This window comes from Syngnathoides biaculeatus, chromosome 10, assembly GCF_019802595.1.
Source record: "Syngnathoides biaculeatus isolate LvHL_M chromosome 10, ASM1980259v1, whole genome shotgun sequence".
NCBI lineage: Eukaryota > Metazoa > Chordata > Actinopteri > Syngnathiformes > Syngnathidae > Syngnathoides > Syngnathoides biaculeatus.
This window is the reverse complement of record NC_084649.1, coordinates 17785931-17803879: the sequence shown is the minus strand read 5'-3', so window position 1 is coordinate 17803879 and position 17949 is coordinate 17785931. Positions and strand designations below refer to the sequence as shown.

The window sequence follows — 17949 nt, the reverse complement described above, 5'->3', positions numbered from 1 at the left end:
TAAGAAGAAGCAGGCAGGTCGGCTGCGGTGGTCTCTGGTCTGGTCTGGGATGGGATGGGAGCAGCCGGGGATCTCTGATCCGGACTCGACCGAGAGCTTCTGATTGTGTGGAAATGGACCACCGGTAACACAGTCAACTCACATGATCCGGAACCATTTAAGCTCCTACTGTGATCTGGAGACTTTTTTTTTTTTTTTTTGCCCATTGGATTGAAAAAAAAACCTTTTAATTTTTTTATTTTAATTGGCTTTCTACTGGTTTATTTTCTTTAGAGAGGCTTTTTGCCGGGCGAAAGGTTCGGCGCTGCCCTGTGTTGGAGTCATGGGCTGCACGGTGAGTGCCGAGGACAAGGCGGCCGCGGAGAGGTCCAAAATGATCGACAAGAACCTCCGAGAAGACGGAGAGAAGGCGGCCAGGGAAGTCAAGCTGCTCCTTTTAGGTAAGCTTCGGGTTTTTTTTTTTTTTTTTCGTTTTGTTTTGCCTGGTTTGCTCCCACTTTTTGTGCAAAATGCACCGCGGTGATCAAAAATACTTATTGGCCAGAACATTAGGTACACCCGCTCCGTCTAATGGCGATCAATACGAGATCTGTCTCACTCGATATGTCCTGGCAAAGATGATCGATGCATGTGATTGACAGTGTCAGTCATTCTCATTTTGCCTCCCTCGTGACGCGGTCAATCAAACTGAGGAACGCTTGGAATATTTTGCTCCTCCATCACAGCAAATATTTGTGCTCAAGGGCCAAATTTGATTTTTGACCAGTTAAATCAGTTAATTTTCCTTCAAATGAATCATTTACACTTATTTTAGGATAAGCGACGAGCCAATTATACAATAAAATCAATAAAAATGTGGTCAATTCAAGTGATTTTAACAGTACACTTTCATTTTTTACAATACATCAATTAAGCAATTATTTTACGAGATAAATAAGGAAAGAAAATAAATAAGCACATTTTAGCTGAGCATGTTTTTTGAGACCCAAACGCAATTTTTTTTCATGATATTTGACTATAAATATACTAAAATGAATGAATAAATACATTTCAATAAATCCGTTTTTAATCCTATTAATTGTCATAATTTAATTGTAATTAGCTAAAAGGGTATGAAGTAATATATTGACAAATACATTACTTTATTTTTGTATGCAATAACTCAACATCATGTCATTATCCAAACTGCTTATCCTCACAAGTGTTGCAGGAAAGCTGGAGCCAATCCCAGATAGCTTCGGGCGAAAGGCGGACTACACACTGAACTTGTCGCCGATCAGTCACAGAGTATATATTGACATGATCACTGAGCGGGAATCGATCCCACGCTGCCCGCACCAAAGGCAGGCGTGTGGACCACTACACCATCAGCGACCGATGATTATTTAACGTGATAAGTGAATAATAAAATATAATAAATACATGCATCTTCAGACCATTCTGTTGGAAAAAACTAATTAGAATGAATAAATGTGACAAATTTACACAGCTCATATTGATGCGACTGCTCCATGGGCCTAATTAAAGAATGGAGGCAACCATATTATGGCCCCTGGGCCATACTTTTCCCACCCCTCCCCTTTTGCGTAACTAAGATATTAAAACCACATTATAAATGCAGTTTATTTGCATATCTCTGTCAACTGAAATCACACCATTATCTCACCAATACCTTGATTAGAACAGGTTTGCCCCCTGAAATGTACTTTTGAACCCCGCTACCCTTGAGCCAGCTTTATGACACACCTGCGTGCTTATTTTTTGTCTCCGGAAAAGGTAAAAACTTTGAGCGCAATAATTTAGCCCCCCGTGCTCTTCGAGACGAGCGCAGACCGCAATCGCCCCGCTTCTCGTTTATCTTCTCTTGTACAGCGCGCGCGTGTGTCGTCGTGCGGGGATGATGCTCGGTGTGCGCGTGGGGGGTGGGGGGTGGGGTGCCAGGACGTGTGTCATCACGCTGTGACAAGCTGTTAACGCGAGCCAGGATGGAGAACTGCAGGATGGCTAGTCAGCTGACGAGTCAATAAAAGAGGCCACCTAGTGTGTGGATGTGTGTTTGCGTGTCCTCTGCCATACCCGCACCAACATGCCTTCGCCGCAACCTCTGTGCGAAATCTTGAGCAAGCGCCGTGAACAAAAGGTTCTCGATGGGCAATTCCAACACTGAACTGAACGCTGCAGAAACGTTGCGCGTAAAACTGATCAAAAGCTGCCGGAGGTTGTTTGCCGACGTGGAGAGACACTTGCCCCTTTTGTTGCTGAAATAACAGCTCTGACATTGAAGAGGGTGGAAACGGAAGCAGTATGAGCGCTAGGTTAGAAGCTCCATGTAAAAGGGAATTCCGTACAGTATTGCTGTGTTTCTAAATGCGTCCACGTTTGAAGAAAATTGCTGAAAACACAACCGAAGGGATGAATTGTGGACAAACAACATTATATTGCCTTTCCCCTTTTCGGATTTCCACATTTTTTGGCGTGGCTAAAACGGCGTTGAGAATGCTTGACCGCATTTGTTCTTATCTGTGGTTATCCAATAAAATTGCAAGTTACATTTCCACCACAATTGAGTGCCGTTAGCTAGCTAGCTACAGTATGCGCACACCCGAAAAATGCATCATCCCTGTTGTCACGGCCCTGCCGGTCCCTGTCCCGGTCGTACCGGTCCCCGATGCGGCACGCACCTGCCGCAATCAGCGGAGGCGAGCACCTGCGCCTCGTCTCTAGTAATTACGTCCCAGTTATATAGAACCACAGGTACGGTCTGGCCTTTGCCAGATCGTTGCTTCATGCTTCATTCCCGCACTCTCGTAATCCCGTTGCTGATCTCCCGTGTGGGCGACCCCTGCTTGCAGACTGACCAGCCTTCTAGGCCTGACGTCCTTGTTACTGCTGCTCCCGTTGACTGCCTGCCTGATCCCCGACACTGGACTGAATAGATACGCGTCCCAAACTGCCTCTACGTCTCCCGAGTCGTGCATTTGGGTCCTACCCCGTGTTCTGGTCGTGACACCTGGATGTCACAATTTACAAAACAGTTCAGTACCGTATTTAAAGTTCTCAAGAGACAAGGTACGTAAATGCCACATACAAACCCGCTGCCCGACCATTAGGCCTGGTAGCCTGTTAGCTGAGGTGTTAGCAAGTTAGCTTCTTGTCATCAGAGTTATCTGGCGGGAAATATTCCTGCCACCGCAGGTTTCAAGCAGATGTACAATATTTTCATGGCTCAAATACGTAGGGATGTGTAGGACAGGTGACAGGTGATCTTAAGGTCCGCCCCCTTAGTCATGTCCCACAAGCTTCCAAAATAGCGACTGAACAGAACAGGTTTGAAGTCGATTCTCTATTGTGTATTCCAAATAATATTGCGTTATGTTTTTTGCCAAATGCGTCAGACTAGTCCATGAAAGTTCTACAGAGACGTCTCAACTATTTCACGCAAGGATATGTACACGGAATTAGGATTTTGGACAGAGCAGGACGCAATGTCAGAGTTACAGTGAAATGTTAGCGATCGATGCAAAAAATGTTTAACGCCTCACAAGCTTATACTTGGAAAGATCACGAGTAATATCATTGTAGTCTTTATAAGTGAGTGGGTGTATTCATTTGCCTTGGCTCGTAATGGAACCCAGTGCTCTGTCTTAAAAGTCCAATGTGATACAAATAGGCAAATAGACATTTCTCTTGCATGACATCACGCATTTACGTATCCCAAACCCAACTCTTTGGGATAAAACATTACAAACTTCATTCAGCAGGTCAGTGATACACTAACAGAGTGAAAGTTGTTTTCCTGGAATGTATAAAGCACTGATAATAATTCAATTAAATGCCAAGATGATACTTCTCCCTCACGTACCTTCGAACATACAGCGTTGATTTTGTTCACATTTAATTGTACGTGTGGTCTTCCGCGAGCCTTAATCCATCGTAGACACTTCGTCAACTGTGTTTTAGGCTTTGGAAAAGGAATCAACCGGGCCCTTTTAACCTAGCCGGATATCTTTCATCAGAATAGCACGTTCCTCAAGCTCATCAGAGGAACATTTGCTTCATAACATTAACTTTTCCAAGCGCACGCTACTGACATTCAGTATTGCTTATGGGATAATATAGCGAGAGGGGCGTGTCAAGCCAGCGGTTAAGACAACGCGGCTATTTCATTAGCTATTATTGTACGAGTGATTGACAGGTCGGAAAGGTCTATTGGCCAAACTCGGTGTTACTCACACAGGCGTAAGTATTTGGCATCGAGAATAGTAAACATGTTCAACACTTACAACTGTCGCGCAGATTGTTTTCTGCGTGAGATTGCGGCGGGAAAAATCACACTTTTGTGGAAAGTGGATTTTTTTAAAAACTACTGATTACAAAGAGGGCAGCATGGTGGCTTAGCTGGAAAGTATTGGCCTCACAGTTCTGAGGTCCTTGGTTCAATCCCTGACCCGCCTGTGTGGAGTTTGCATGTTCTCCCCATGCCTGCGTGGATTTCCTCCGGGCACTCTGGTTTCCTCCCACATTCTAAAAACATGCAACATTAATTGGATACTCTAAACTGCCCCCGGGTGTGATTGTGAGTGCAGCTGTTTGTCTCGATGTGCCCTTCAATTGGCTGGCGACCAGTTCAGGGTGTACACCACCTCCTGCCCGTTGACAGCTGGGGTATGTTCTGGCACTCCCTGTGACCCTCGTGAGGATAAGCAGCTGAGAAAATGGATGGATGGATGGATTATTTTCATTCTGATTGGGGTGTGAACACCAAAAGCACTTTCTAGTGATATTGACCCTGACACTTGTGATCGCCAGGGGCTCAGCATTGTAGCTTCAGAAATGTTCCAAGAAGTTCACCGTGCTGTCTTTCAATATTGCATTTGATTTAAAGACCCCCTATGCAAGGCCTAATATTGATATTTTTCAGCGCGAGGATGCACATTAGCTCTGACAAAGACATGATGAGTCAGTCCATAGTGGCGACTGAGTAATGAGCGCAGGAAGCGTCTGATTTTCTTTTCTTGTTTTTTTTCCCCCCTTGAAAGTTCTGTCATCACGATGATGTCGTTTCAGGCTCATTTCGAGCCAGAGACGGCAACTGAATATGAAGGATGAGTCAATTTTGTTGTACATTAAGTGAAGCTAAATGGATTTCCAGAGCAGTTTCAGCACACTGCCAGAAATGTTATTTTTTTTTTTTCTGTTGTTGGTCTTGCAACCGTTACCAGCAAATTTTCACCCCAAATTAACGAATCAAAGGATTAATTATTTCCTGGTGTTTTGGATCTTGTCTGAATTTTTTTTGCAACACATTTCGAAAGATTAATTGCCGCTTTGTACTATTCAGCCATAACGCTTCATCACATGAGGCCACGTCTTAAAAAGCATCTGATGTTCAACTCTCTTGTGTTGTTTTTTTTTTTTCACTGGAGGGAGAGGCTTGTCTTCAAATTTGTTAATTTTTTTCCTGCATAATGCTTAAATATTACTCAAACTTTCCGCATTTTTATTATTTGAATTGCATTGAGGCCAGAACCTTGTTGGACTATGTTCCTTGAGCAAGGACTGCAGGCTCAGTTTCTCATATTTGAAACGTAAAAAAAGAAAAATATATCCTAGGGTATTATTATTATTTTTTTTAACACCCAAGCATCCACTGCAGTTTATGTGTAAATCCCACCCTGGGGACACGAGGATAATAATAGGTGTTTACCGACATGACTCACTTCTCGGGGCGAGACCGTCCATCCAGAAATGATAATAACCGCCCACAAAGTGACAAGCAAGACAATTAGTCACGTCTCTCGTCAATACCAGTAATGCTTCATCGAAAAAATGCTTTGTAGTCATACACCAGGCGAGTTTGAGGGATTCGGTTTTCGCCTCGCATGTTGACTTTTGTTTACGACATTCGAATGAAAGTACACGCATTCCGGCAGACTTGATTTGATGCACTCTGGCTAAACTGTGAGCTGTGTCAACAGATTTACCACAGCAATGTTTCACATCTACACTTCTCTCTTTCTCTCTCTCTCTTTTTTTTTTTTTTTAATTCAATGAAGCCCTTTCTTCCAGCCTGCATTAATGAAAAATGCAGGGAAATCTCCCGCGGTATCGATGCACACAGCTCAGCAATTGCATCCTTTTAATCAAGTATTTAACTTGCTTAATGTTTTATGGACTTGATTGTCTAGCGTCGTGGTTGACGGTTGTTGAGGCAAGAGCATAGATACTGGTGCGCATCAGATAAAGGATTTTGGCACCGAAGACAAAAATCTTTTATCATTGATCGAAGTGAAACAAGGAGAACTCTTGACTGAGATTGCGCCACTCATCACATCTATCTATCTATCTATGTATCTATCTATCTATCTATCTATCTATCTATCTATCTAGAACTGGTAGCTAAATTTACAGTTGGGTTCCATGGATTGTGACAAAAGTTTTATCAGTTCTGACCCTCCGTGAGACCGCGGAGGTTGTCCGAGCGTGACTGGGTAGTTAAATCGGTTTGTGGGGCGCCTCGAAGGAGGAAGACGAACTTCCTGTGGTTCTGCGGAATGAACAGCGCTAGCTGACGACACTAACTGTTCATTTTTACAGCTAAGAGGTTATTGACGGACTGACGCTTATCTTTGTTTTGTCGCCCGCAAAGTCGACACTTCATCCCAAAAGCACACGTGAGAATCACGTCAGACTCGTGCCTCTATTGCTGGCTTCTTCCTGACTATGAAGCGAACCAAAATGGAGCTGGCTCCATTTTGAAACTGCCGGACCGCAGATCACTTTCAGTGCCTCCAAGCTCGTGGAGCATATCAACAATTGCAAATGCCAACGTTATACTCCCTAAAGCTTTGAGTAGCAGGGAATTTACTATCTGTGCTCTGATTTTTCTTTTTTAGGTCAATGCTTGTCTTTCCAACTCCTAAGTGGTCTCAATTGCAGCATAAGACCAGGGGAATTACTTATATGCAACAAACAGGAAAAGCATGAAAATTGAAGACTACATTGCGTAGCTTCCGCAGACACGTTAGCGTTGTGCCGCTGCACCTCCCGAGCGAGTGACGTCCCTAGGCCTTCATTTAAAAGCGCCGTTACTTCCAAACGCTCCCTCCACAGGGTTCTGCCTAATTGGATTCTTCGCCATCTTTCATATTCTAGTCACTCTTCCATTATCAGCGGCATTCATAATTCAGGATGCCGTCGAATATGGCCTTTTGCTTCCCCGCTCGTTCTTTGGCTTCACGCTTCTCTTGTCTTGGATGAAGAGCGCATAAGTGGCAAATTTCTTTTTAATCACAAGTACTCATCAAGATGCTCCCACTATTGACTGCAATCTATCTGCATAATTGCACTTGACTCCGAAGTCAGCTGACGGAGGAGGCGCTTCATGGAGTTTGTTACTCGTTACTACTTGGAGGATTGTGATGAACGGCAAAAAAAAGAGCCTGCCAGATAATTACAAATCCGTGTCATTAGGGAGACAAAAGTAGGCAACAAGCCAACAAGCTTAGCTGCTGTTGTGAAGGAGAAATTTCCAGAAGATTTGACCCTCAACTAGAGCAGGAATAGAAAAGAAATGTAGAGACGACAGCGTTGTTTAAAAAAAAAAAAAAAAAGACAGAAAATTAAATGAACTAAAATCCTCATTATAGTTTATATGAAGTGTTTGAATTCATTTTTTAAAATCCGAATTGATTTTGAACGACTGGCTGTAATAAAATGGTAGTTGTTTGCTTACACACGCACACTTTTTTGATTCCAGGATTCTAAAAGATTACCGATATATATATATATATATATATATATATATATATATATATATGTGTGTGTGTGTGCGCACATTTTCTGAGAGAAGAGCTCATACACTAATCTGCTCATTTTTGGCAGATGATGTTGTCATAACAACCTTCGTGCAACCCATCAATCACTTTATTCCCTTTTATGTGGTTGCCATGGGTATATTGGCTTCATTCGTCGGGTTTCGCTCTGCTCATTTTTGAAATAATATTTATGAAAAACCAAGCAGGCATAAAAAAAATCCAAAATACTCGCTGATCACGCCGTTTGTGATTCATGTTTTTTTTTCATCCCAATCCTACAGAAAACACGTTTTCGATGAGGACGTTTCCAAGCGCTGCTCGATATAATCATCACTAGAGAAAAATCAAAATCCGTGAAATATACTGTACTGCAGCTAATTGGATTAGCTCAAATCTGCTCATTGCGTTCGTTGAAGTGGAGTTGAAGGGCATGCTTCTGTTCTTTTACATTCACCGGCTAATAAAATCCTCGCTGTATGAAAGGTTCTGCCTTGTGTAAGAAGGATAATTCTTAATTTGGACTGACACAGTGAACAGTATTTTTACAAGTGTGGTTGGCATCTGGGTATTATTTAAAGCTGGAGCTAATGATTATTTTAATAATTGTTGATTATTTTGTTGATTAATTGATAAATTTGATTTTTAAAAGTTTAACTGTCCATTTTTGGCATTTATAAACTGGATATTATTTCCAATTGACAGTGCAGAAAATACACAGACATACAGTAAATTGATTATGAGGCATTTTACTGTCATAAAATTGGCAAAAATGTTAATCAAGTTAAAAACGGATATTTGCAAAAGTTTCCACACAAAGACAATTACCGTAATTTCTGGCCTATGAGCCATGACTTTTTTTCCACACGCTTTCAACCCTGCGCGGTTTATGCGGTGATGCGGATAATTTCTGCATTTTTTCTCACGGCCGCAAGGGGGCACTAGAGCGGGAAAAGTTAGAGTGAGACCGGAATATATGTGTCGAGGAAGTGACTTTTACCGGCCATGTTAGTGCTGTGCTAGCGTTAGCACTGGGCTAGCGTGTTGCTGCTCTGTTGCTGGCGTGTGTCAGTGATTTTTACCCTTTTTTTTTTCTTTTTTTTTTAAACCAACCCTCACAGCGTTGCACTAGCGTGTTACTGCCATGTCTCAGTGATTTTTACCGGAATGTTTTTTTTTTTTTTTTTAACCGGCCCTGTTAGTGCGGCACTAGATTTAGCGTTAGAGTGGCGCTAGTTTTAGAGCAGCGCTAGCGTTCGCGTGGCGGCACTAGTGTTAGCATTACCGCGGCGGCGCTAGCGTTAAACCCTCTGTGAACCGTCTTTCTTTGTAAATGTCGTGTTTCAATGTGGGTTTCAATGTGGACACCTGTGGCTTTTACAGTGTTGCAGCGTATGTATGTACCAAATGGTATTTCTTTTACAAATATACTGGGTGAGGCTTATAACCAGGTACGCTCTGTAGGCCGGGAATTACGGTAGTGGGCTTTCTTGGAGGACTAGATAAATCAGAGAATGTTTAATGTTGAGAGGATGCAATTTTGACCATTTTTGTACATTTTCAAGTAAGATGAATCAAATCTCTAAATAGTTGTTGATTAATTTGCAAATTAACTGTTGAACCTCTCGTACTATGATTCTCATAAATACAGATTTGGTCTCAGTAGATAAGATGGTGTACCCTATGAGGTGTCCAGTTTGTGTACGTATTCTGGTTTCTTTCTAGTCTTGGCTCACCTTGAGTTTATTTGGCAAACGACAATTGTGTCATCTCAGTAGTTTCACCTCTGTCTTGCCAGCGTTAAATAAACCCATCTTTATACGTCAACAAAGTCGCAGCGCCAAGAGATAAATACTGTAAAGGCATTTACGAAGGTGACAGTCAATCCGCAAGCGCATTCTGGATGAGGGCATTCGGGTGTCCGCAGCTTTCTCCCAAATTTTAACAGCCGAGAAGAAGAAAACATGGCGCAGCTCGGGTGTTTCTCCCGCTGATTCTGCAGAGCGCGGGGAAGGCTGCCAGCGAATGAGGTCACGCCTTCATATAGCAACAATTAAACACGCTCTACAAGTGGAAGTGGTGCAACAGCCCCATTTTGTCTCCCTGAAGATGAGGCATCAGGTCAGCAGTAATGAAACATCTTTTTCTTCGCGCCCGGACAGGCAACGAGCTCGGCGTGGCCTACAAAAACCTATTTGCTTTGATCTGTCGGGAATAAATCCTATCCAATTTTTTTGATCCCGACCTCAGAGGCACACTTCACTCTTTAATGCATTCGACCAGCTGAAAGATTAAAGCGGCGGCGGCGTCAGATGAGATGCTTTGCTATGTCTGTCACATTCTAATGGCCTCCCCCCACTTTTTTTGTGTGCTCCACAGAGTTTTTAGGAATTGTTTTCCTCAGTTAGAGAAAATAACCTGTTCATTCTGTATGATATCCAACACTAGGGAGTCACAAGGGGAAAAATTTACCGGACAAAAATATGAACACAACACTTTTGTTTTGCTCCCATTTATCATGAGCTGAACTGAAAGATATGAAATGTTTTGTAAATTTAATGTCATTTTGTTTTACTGAGCAGCATTACTATTGCACGTGTGCCTGAGGCAGCTTTTTATTGTAAGTTTTACTCTATGGTGGGGTGTGATGGTGTTGTTTGAGGGGGGTGGCGTCAGGCAAGAAAACGGTATGGACATTACGTCATGTACCAACGGTGCGGGGCTGAATCCAAATGCAGGACTCCGAGACGAAGACATGTTAGGCGAAGTTTTATTCAAAGCTGAGGTCACGTAAGCAGTCCGAGAAGGCAGAGGCACAACAACGCTAGGCTATAAGAAAAATCCAAAAACATGAAGCGAGGTCTGATGACTAGGAGGCAAACTTGGAGACGTGAACTAAGAAGGGACTAAACTAAGGAGGCACAGAATTGCTGTGACGAGGATACGTCACACTACACTTTCTCTCGGTGGTGGAGATTCCTGCTGGCAGTGAACACAACTCAGTAACTCAAGGCAATGAACTGAAAGTATGTGCCACCAGAAACGGAATTTGAATAATCGACGTTCAAATTTATATTGTTTCATTTGTATCTTTGCAGTTAAAGATTGATTCAGAATAGTGTAAAAATAATCTGAAATTGAATTTATTAGTTCAGAACAGAAGTCCAATAAAAGATGTAAAGTATGAATTTTAATTCAGTTTTTTTCTTGGCGTGCCTGAGGACCCAAATGTGAAATTACACAACACAATAATATTCCAGAGCTGCCACATGTAGCAAAACGTGTCTGTAAGCAAGGACTTTGGAATTTTTTTTTTTTTTTTGGGGGGGGTGAGCATTGGTTCATTTGCATGAAACAGAACGGGGTAGAATTATTGCTCTCTGGAAAAATGGAGTGCATTACTTGGCTGTAACAAGCAGAGGCACTTAATTCAGTACACACTAGAGTACGGCGAAAAGAACAACAACATGACATCAAACATTGTTTGAAGTAGTTGAGTCTCTGTACTTCTCAACACTTGTTTTCCTGAGTCTTGCGTCTATTTCTCAGCCTTTCTGAAGAGCTTTGGCACGTCAAGCGCTGCCATCGATTAACAATACGCATTCACTTGATTAGCGGGATTCAGGGAGACTCCCGCAAACCAAAGCGCGTATCGATTTCCCTCACAGATGAGTTGCGCGCGCTCGGCAACGTCTGACATGTCGCATGACGTGCAACAACACAATGGAGCCGTTTAAACTCTGACGTGAGTCATTTGAGGAGAAAATCTCAAGCGCTGGATTGTATTAAGGAAGAATGTGAGGCTTTCAATCAATTTGAGTGTGACATTGGCCACATGATGCCCTTACGTCAGTTTGATCTGGCAGGGTTGCTGTTGTAATTACGTGACAACGGTCACGGTAATGCTTTGCTGTACTTGTCTTGCCACACTCGCCACTGGCTAATTTCAAGAGGGTGATCGGTGGGCAGTGATTTTTTTTTTTTATCATTTGGGTAGTTTGCTATGTGTGTGTGTGTGTCTGTATACTTTGGACTAGTTGCCAGCCAAACACAAGACACACACGGTATGTACCGTTTACTGTATAGACCAGTGTTTCTCAACTGGTGGGCCGAGACCCAAAAGTGGGTCGAAAACCAATTGGTTGGGTTGCAGACAGCTTGTGAAAATTTACATATGCATTCTGAATTTTAGGGTACAGTTCAGAGACATACCGAGTTCCCACATGCACTGGAAATAGAGTCACAGGTTTACTCCATAAAAAAATACAGTGCAGTGCAGGCTCTGGCTAGCGGGTGTCATGATTAGTAAACTTGCTTTTGGTGTTTGTCATTAGAAACTGAATTTAAAAAAAAAAAAAAAAATCCTAGCCTACTCTACTACTAGAGGATACATTTTCAGCAAAAAAATAAATACATTGCTTAAATGATTTTATTTTTTATATAAAGTATTTAAACTATACATGTATTCCTACTATGCAGTTTATTATTAGGAAAAGATGAAAAAAAGGCTTTAAAAATCCCAATTTTTTTTAGACTTGGAACACATTATTTCTTTTTCCATTCATTGTAATGGGAAATATCGATTCGGTTTTCGAACAAATCACTTCTTGAACCGCCTTCTGGAACGGATTGTAGTCAAGAACCGAGGCTGTTTGTATATCAAACATGTCATCTCATATCCCAAATAGGTCCTGGGTGTACTGGATTTACCAGTTTTCTTGTAGCATGTGTAGTGTATTCAGAAACAAATTTGTGAATTCACTTTATGGGGTTTTTGAACAATATTTTTTGGGGCCCACACAATTGGCTCGGTCTGAGTGCTTTTCTTTGCATTCATACGTTAAAAAGACATCTATATTTGGTTGTATATCAAATGTATAATGTAGAGAGTCATCCAAATGATATGTCAGCCGCCTCGAAGAGACCACTTGGCACCACTTTGCAGTATGTGTCACTTTGATCCAGTAACACCGCCGACGGGCAAGGATTCGACCGAGAGCGTAGTCTTGTGTCACGGCACGTGTGGCGTTCGCCGAGGAGGAGGCGGAGAACTTGCCACTGGTGACTCATTCTGTTGGTCGGGGAGATGAAGCAGTCAAGAGCGGTGCCGGTGACACCCACCCAGTAGCCACAGGCGTGCATTAGAAAGCAGATTAGCCCTGCAGGAAGATGTGCCTTAATCCAATTGTATTCACAGGAAAGTGACCGTGACTTTATGCACTGAACAGTGGCGAAGCACTAGTACCTACCGCCCGTATAGCGTGGTCCGAAGCTGCGGGGATCTGTTTGACGAGGAGGCTCATATTTTGTATGCATGTCATGCTACAGCTGCTCAGGTTGTTGTTGTAATTATGTGCGCCGCAGCCTTTAGAAAGTAATCACATGCATTCGTCAATTAGCAGCTCCATGCCTGGAATGCCTTATGGTCCATATGGCCCGAGGAGGAGCCAATTGAATAGTTGTAACATTTGGGTTAATATTCTTAACAATATCCGTAATGGATGCATTTCCACTCTTTTAAGGTGCAGATGTGTGCACTTTTTATCCATCCATCCATTTTCTTAGCCGCTTATCCTCACAAGGGTCGCGGGGAGTGCGGGAGCCTATCCCAGCTGTACAGGACAGTACAGGATGCGGGGTACACCCTGAACTGGTTGCCAGCCAATCGCAGCGTTCTTTTTATGTCTTGAGATAAGAAATTGACGCACCTGTCAACTTTGAAAGGCAATGCCTTCATGGGTCGGTGAGCACGGTGATCTATCTGCCCTTCAGTTCTTCTTTTCCTTTCGGCTTGTCCCATGGGGGTTGCCACAGCGTGCCATCTCAGATGAAGGCATATTTGTTTGGCACAGTTTTACGCCGGATGCCCTTACTGACGCAACGCTTCTGCATTCTAGCTGGGGAGAGGTATTAGGTGTTCCCCCATCCAAGTACTAACCAGGGCCAGACCCATTTAGCTTCCGAGGTCTGATGAGATCGAGCGTTTTCAGGGTAGCATGGCTGTAAGCCCCATCTGCCCTACAGTTCTGAGGTGGAAAATAAACTTGGTTCAGGAACAAAAAACACATTACTGAATCCCACTCAATCCCACAATGGTGCATTTTTGTTGCTGTTGTTTTTTTCTTGTTACTGGAGTGGCTCATATGTGCATGAATGAGAGGGGCGGAGGAGGAAGAGTGAAGCTCCCGGGAGAAGAGATAGCAAAGGTGTACGACTTCATATACTTGGGGTCAACAATACAGAGCAATGGTGCGTGTGGTAAGGAAGTGAAGAAATGGGTCCAAGCAAGTTGGAACAGCTGGCGAAAGGTGTCTGGTGTGTTATGTGACAGAAGAGTGTCTGCTAGGATGAAGGGCAAAGTTTACAAAACAGTGGTGAGGCCGGCCATGATGTACGGATTAGAGACGGTGGCACTGAAGAAACAACAGGAAGCTGAACTGGAGGTGGCAGAAATGAAGATGTTGAGGTTCTCGCTCGGAGTGACCAGGTTGGATAGGATTAGAAATGAGCTCATTAGAGGGACAGCCAAAGTTGGATGTTTTGGAGACAAGATTCGAGACAGCAGACTTCGATGGTTTGGACATGTCCAGAGGCGAGAGAGTGAGTATATTGGTAGAAGGGTGCTAAGCTGCCAGGCAAAAGTGCGAGAGGAAGACCAAAGAAAAGGTGGATGGATGTTGTGAACGAAAACATGAGGGCAGTGGGTGTTAGAGAAGAAGATGCATGAGATAGGCTTAAATGCAAAAAGATGACACGCTTTGGCAACCCCTAACGGGACAAGCCGAAAGGAAAAGAAGAATGGCTTTATGATGGATATTGAATGGTGGTGGTGCAAATTAAGCAGCCATGTCACATACATCCAAAGTCCAGTGAGCGCTGGAGAGCAAACAAAGTGATGGAATTAAACATTGTGTTCACTGTGCGGTCTGCTTCTGTGCGGAGACCGAGCGGCGGAGCTCATTTTCTCGTCTTCACAGCTCACGACCTACTTTAGCACTCCAGACGATATAACGTACTATAGTACGCACAAACACGTACCGCGTTCCTCCTTTGCTGCTCACTCCGCATATGTTGCCAGTTTGTGCCACCCACCTGTATGGATTAGAGAGTATGCATAATGTGAATATTTGTCATCGTTAATGGAGTCGAATATGGCTTTCTCACATAGGTTAAATAAAAAAGGGAAATAATCAAACGTGACATTGTACCATATTGCCTTCATGTAAATTACTCATTTAAATATGTTCAATCCATGAACGGGTAGGACAATGCAATGCAGTTGTTGAGTGCAATAATCAGACTATATTGTTAATTATCCGAGTGCTAATGCAAAATGCCAACCTGATACCGACGGTGTCTTTTTATCACAGTTATTCATTTACATTTCTATCGACAGGTCAGGGGTTCCTGCGGAATGAGTCATGTAATCGCTACAGTGGGGGCCCGGCGTGATGGTCGATGTGCGTTGGGATCACATTGGCGCAGCTGTAACAGATCTTCACTCATCCCAAACAAACTCGGTCAGCGGGAGGTCGGCCGTTGATGACGAACAGGAGTTTGTTTTTGTGGAATCTACACGTGTATGACTCCAGAAATGTGGAGGGATTGGCATTTATCAGCATCTATCCATCCATCCATGTATCCATCCATTTTCTATTCAGTTTATTCTGCTCAGCATATAGGTAGGCAATGGTGAGTTTTCCAGCTGACTTGAGGGAACAGGCTGACTGAACGTGCTGAAATCATCCATCCATCCATTTTCTTAACCGCTTATCCTCACAAGGGTCGCGGGGAGTGCTGGAGCCTATCCCAGTTGTCATTGGTCAGGAGGAAGGGTACACCCTGAACTGGTAGCCAGCCAATCAATGAACACGGGGTTGGACCCAACTGCACAACTCGGGAGACGTAGAGGCAGTTCGGGAAACGTATTTATTCAGTTCAGTGTCGGGGATCAGGCAGGCAGTCAACGGGAGCAGCAGCAACAAGGACATCAGGCGCAGGAGGCAGGTGAGTGGGGAGTCAGGGGTCGGTACACGGGAGATTAGGAACAGGATTACGAGAGTGCGGGAACATGGCCTGAAGCAACGATCTGGCAAAGGCCAGATCACACGTGTGGTTCTATGTAACTGGGATGTGATTACTAGGGATGAGGCTGAGTGCGGCAGGTGCGTGCCGGATCAGGGATCGGTACAGCCAGGACAGGGACCAGCAGGGCCATGACAGTGGATGTGGGAGGAGAAAACCCACGCAGGAGAACATAAAAATTCCACACAGGCGGGTCCGGGATTGAACCCGGGACCTCAGAACTGTGAGGCCAATGCTTTCCAGCTGCTCCACCGTGCCGCACTGGTGAAACCATCAATAATGAAATGAACTGATTGCTTCAAAAAAGTTCGAGTCGTTTTACCTCAAGAATAGCGGCTCTAGGAAGTTCCAATTTGTTTGTACTTTCTTGCCAAGATAGACGATGTTTATCATTACACAGGCTTCTTGGCTTCTTTAATTTATGACCCAGTCTCTATCCGATTGCTTTAGATACCAAAACCTACTATTAGGAAGTAAACCAAACAGACAAATAAAGCGTCTACTCAATAGAACAAATCAATTCGGCTCGTGTGCATCAGCAAAACCAGGGCTTGTTTTGTTTTCGCCTCTGTTTTATCGACGCCCACAGGAGGTTAACCTTTTAAATGGCTGTAAAAGCTCGTTGGTAGCGAACGGTCATGACACCATCGGGCTGAGGGTGGCGGCGGGCCAGGATGAGATGAATTGCGTCCAAGCCGCTTGCAACTACAAACTGCGACCTGCTGAATGCGGAGATGTAAAGGTGCTGGAATTTTTTTTTGTGTGGCAAAAGTCAATCTATTCACGATGTTGTGACAGTCCGCGTCTGCCGTCTTTCATTTAAAGGTGAATCGGATTGCGGAGAAGCCGGTGATGCGGTGTCTATTGTCAGTGCTTCAGTATGGATTTTCTTAATAGCAGTGGGATGCTTGCAGATGGTCCACTATTATAAATCTCATGTATTATTAATCAGTACGGGGAGAGCTTTAAAATGAATCTCGAACTGACAGTCTGTGCAGACTCTCCCATGATAGAACCTTTTGAAAATCAAACTGGTGAAGAGTTTAAAAGTTTGAGAGTACTTATTTATTCATAATTCTTTTTTTTCATTCTGAAAGTTCAATAAACGTGTAAGCACAAAGGTTGCTTTTTTTGGGGGGGGGGTGTTATAAGAGCAAGTCTTGGTGCACACCTCTGAAATAAATTACTCCCTTTTCTGTTGAATGGTGTACAAGGTGGTGCTTTGATAAATTTGGTGTGGAAGAACTTGACTAACCCTGATCTAAACCCCATCAAACACCATGAGCGTCATCCTCCGATTTACAACTGATCTGTTCCAGCTACCAAAGTTTTACATTAAACATCTGTATTAAATCTACAGGCTTCCCCCCAAACCTCAATAAGTTAACCAATGCTATTATCGAGCAAAAAAAATGTTGAACACTCGCGTTGAACTGCCAGGACAAATCTGCAACATGATGAGCTGATACTTTTACGAGATATCTTAGATTTGCCTCCATTTTTAGTCAACTCTCACCACAGAGGTTAATCAAATTATTCCATTAATCAAAACAATTACATTATTCCATAAACTTAAGTATCTGGCGTTGTTCTTGTCGTAACGCATTTTTTTGCAATGTCACAAAAAGCCCCCCCCCCCAAAAAAAAAACAACACAAAATACACATATCAAATACTTTGAAACGTTCTGAATTGAGGTTTTGCATGATTTTATCCACAAATCATTTTCCATGTATGTTTAATATTTAAAAATGGAAAAACACAAGCCAAGTTGATTTTATAACTTGCTGACTAAAGAAACCCCAGTAAACCTTCATCCATCCATTTTCAGAGCAGTTTTTCCTCGTCGGGGTCACGGGGGGGGGGGGCTGGAGCCTATCCCAGCTGTCTTTGGGAGAGAGGCGGGCCACAGCCTGCATTGGTCACCCTGGAGTGGTCGCCGGCTAATCAGAGGGCAAATGTAGGCACTTATGAGTGTTTAACTAATATGTACAACCTCACTTTTGCCATAAAATGTTCACACTATGCTTCGTAGGACAATCGTAAAATGC

At 43.3% G+C, this 17949-nt stretch overlaps 1 protein-coding gene across 2 annotated transcripts in view; it reads left to right on the top strand.

Moving 5' to 3' along the window:
* LOC133507689 (guanine nucleotide-binding protein G(i) subunit alpha-2) overlaps positions 1 to 17949 on the top strand; it is a 37276-nt gene continuing 19327 nt past the window's right edge. The window contains exons 1-2 of one of the 2 annotated variants that reach the window (XM_061833001.1): positions 1 to 124; positions 274 to 440. In XM_061833001.1, coding sequence (XP_061688985.1) covers positions 114 to 124; positions 274 to 440 — 178 coding nt within the window. In that variant the 5' untranslated portion in view covers positions 1 to 113. Of the gene's footprint in view, positions 125 to 273; positions 441 to 2783; positions 3070 to 17949 lie in introns of those variants that run through there. The other variant, XM_061833002.1, reaches the window with a different exon arrangement.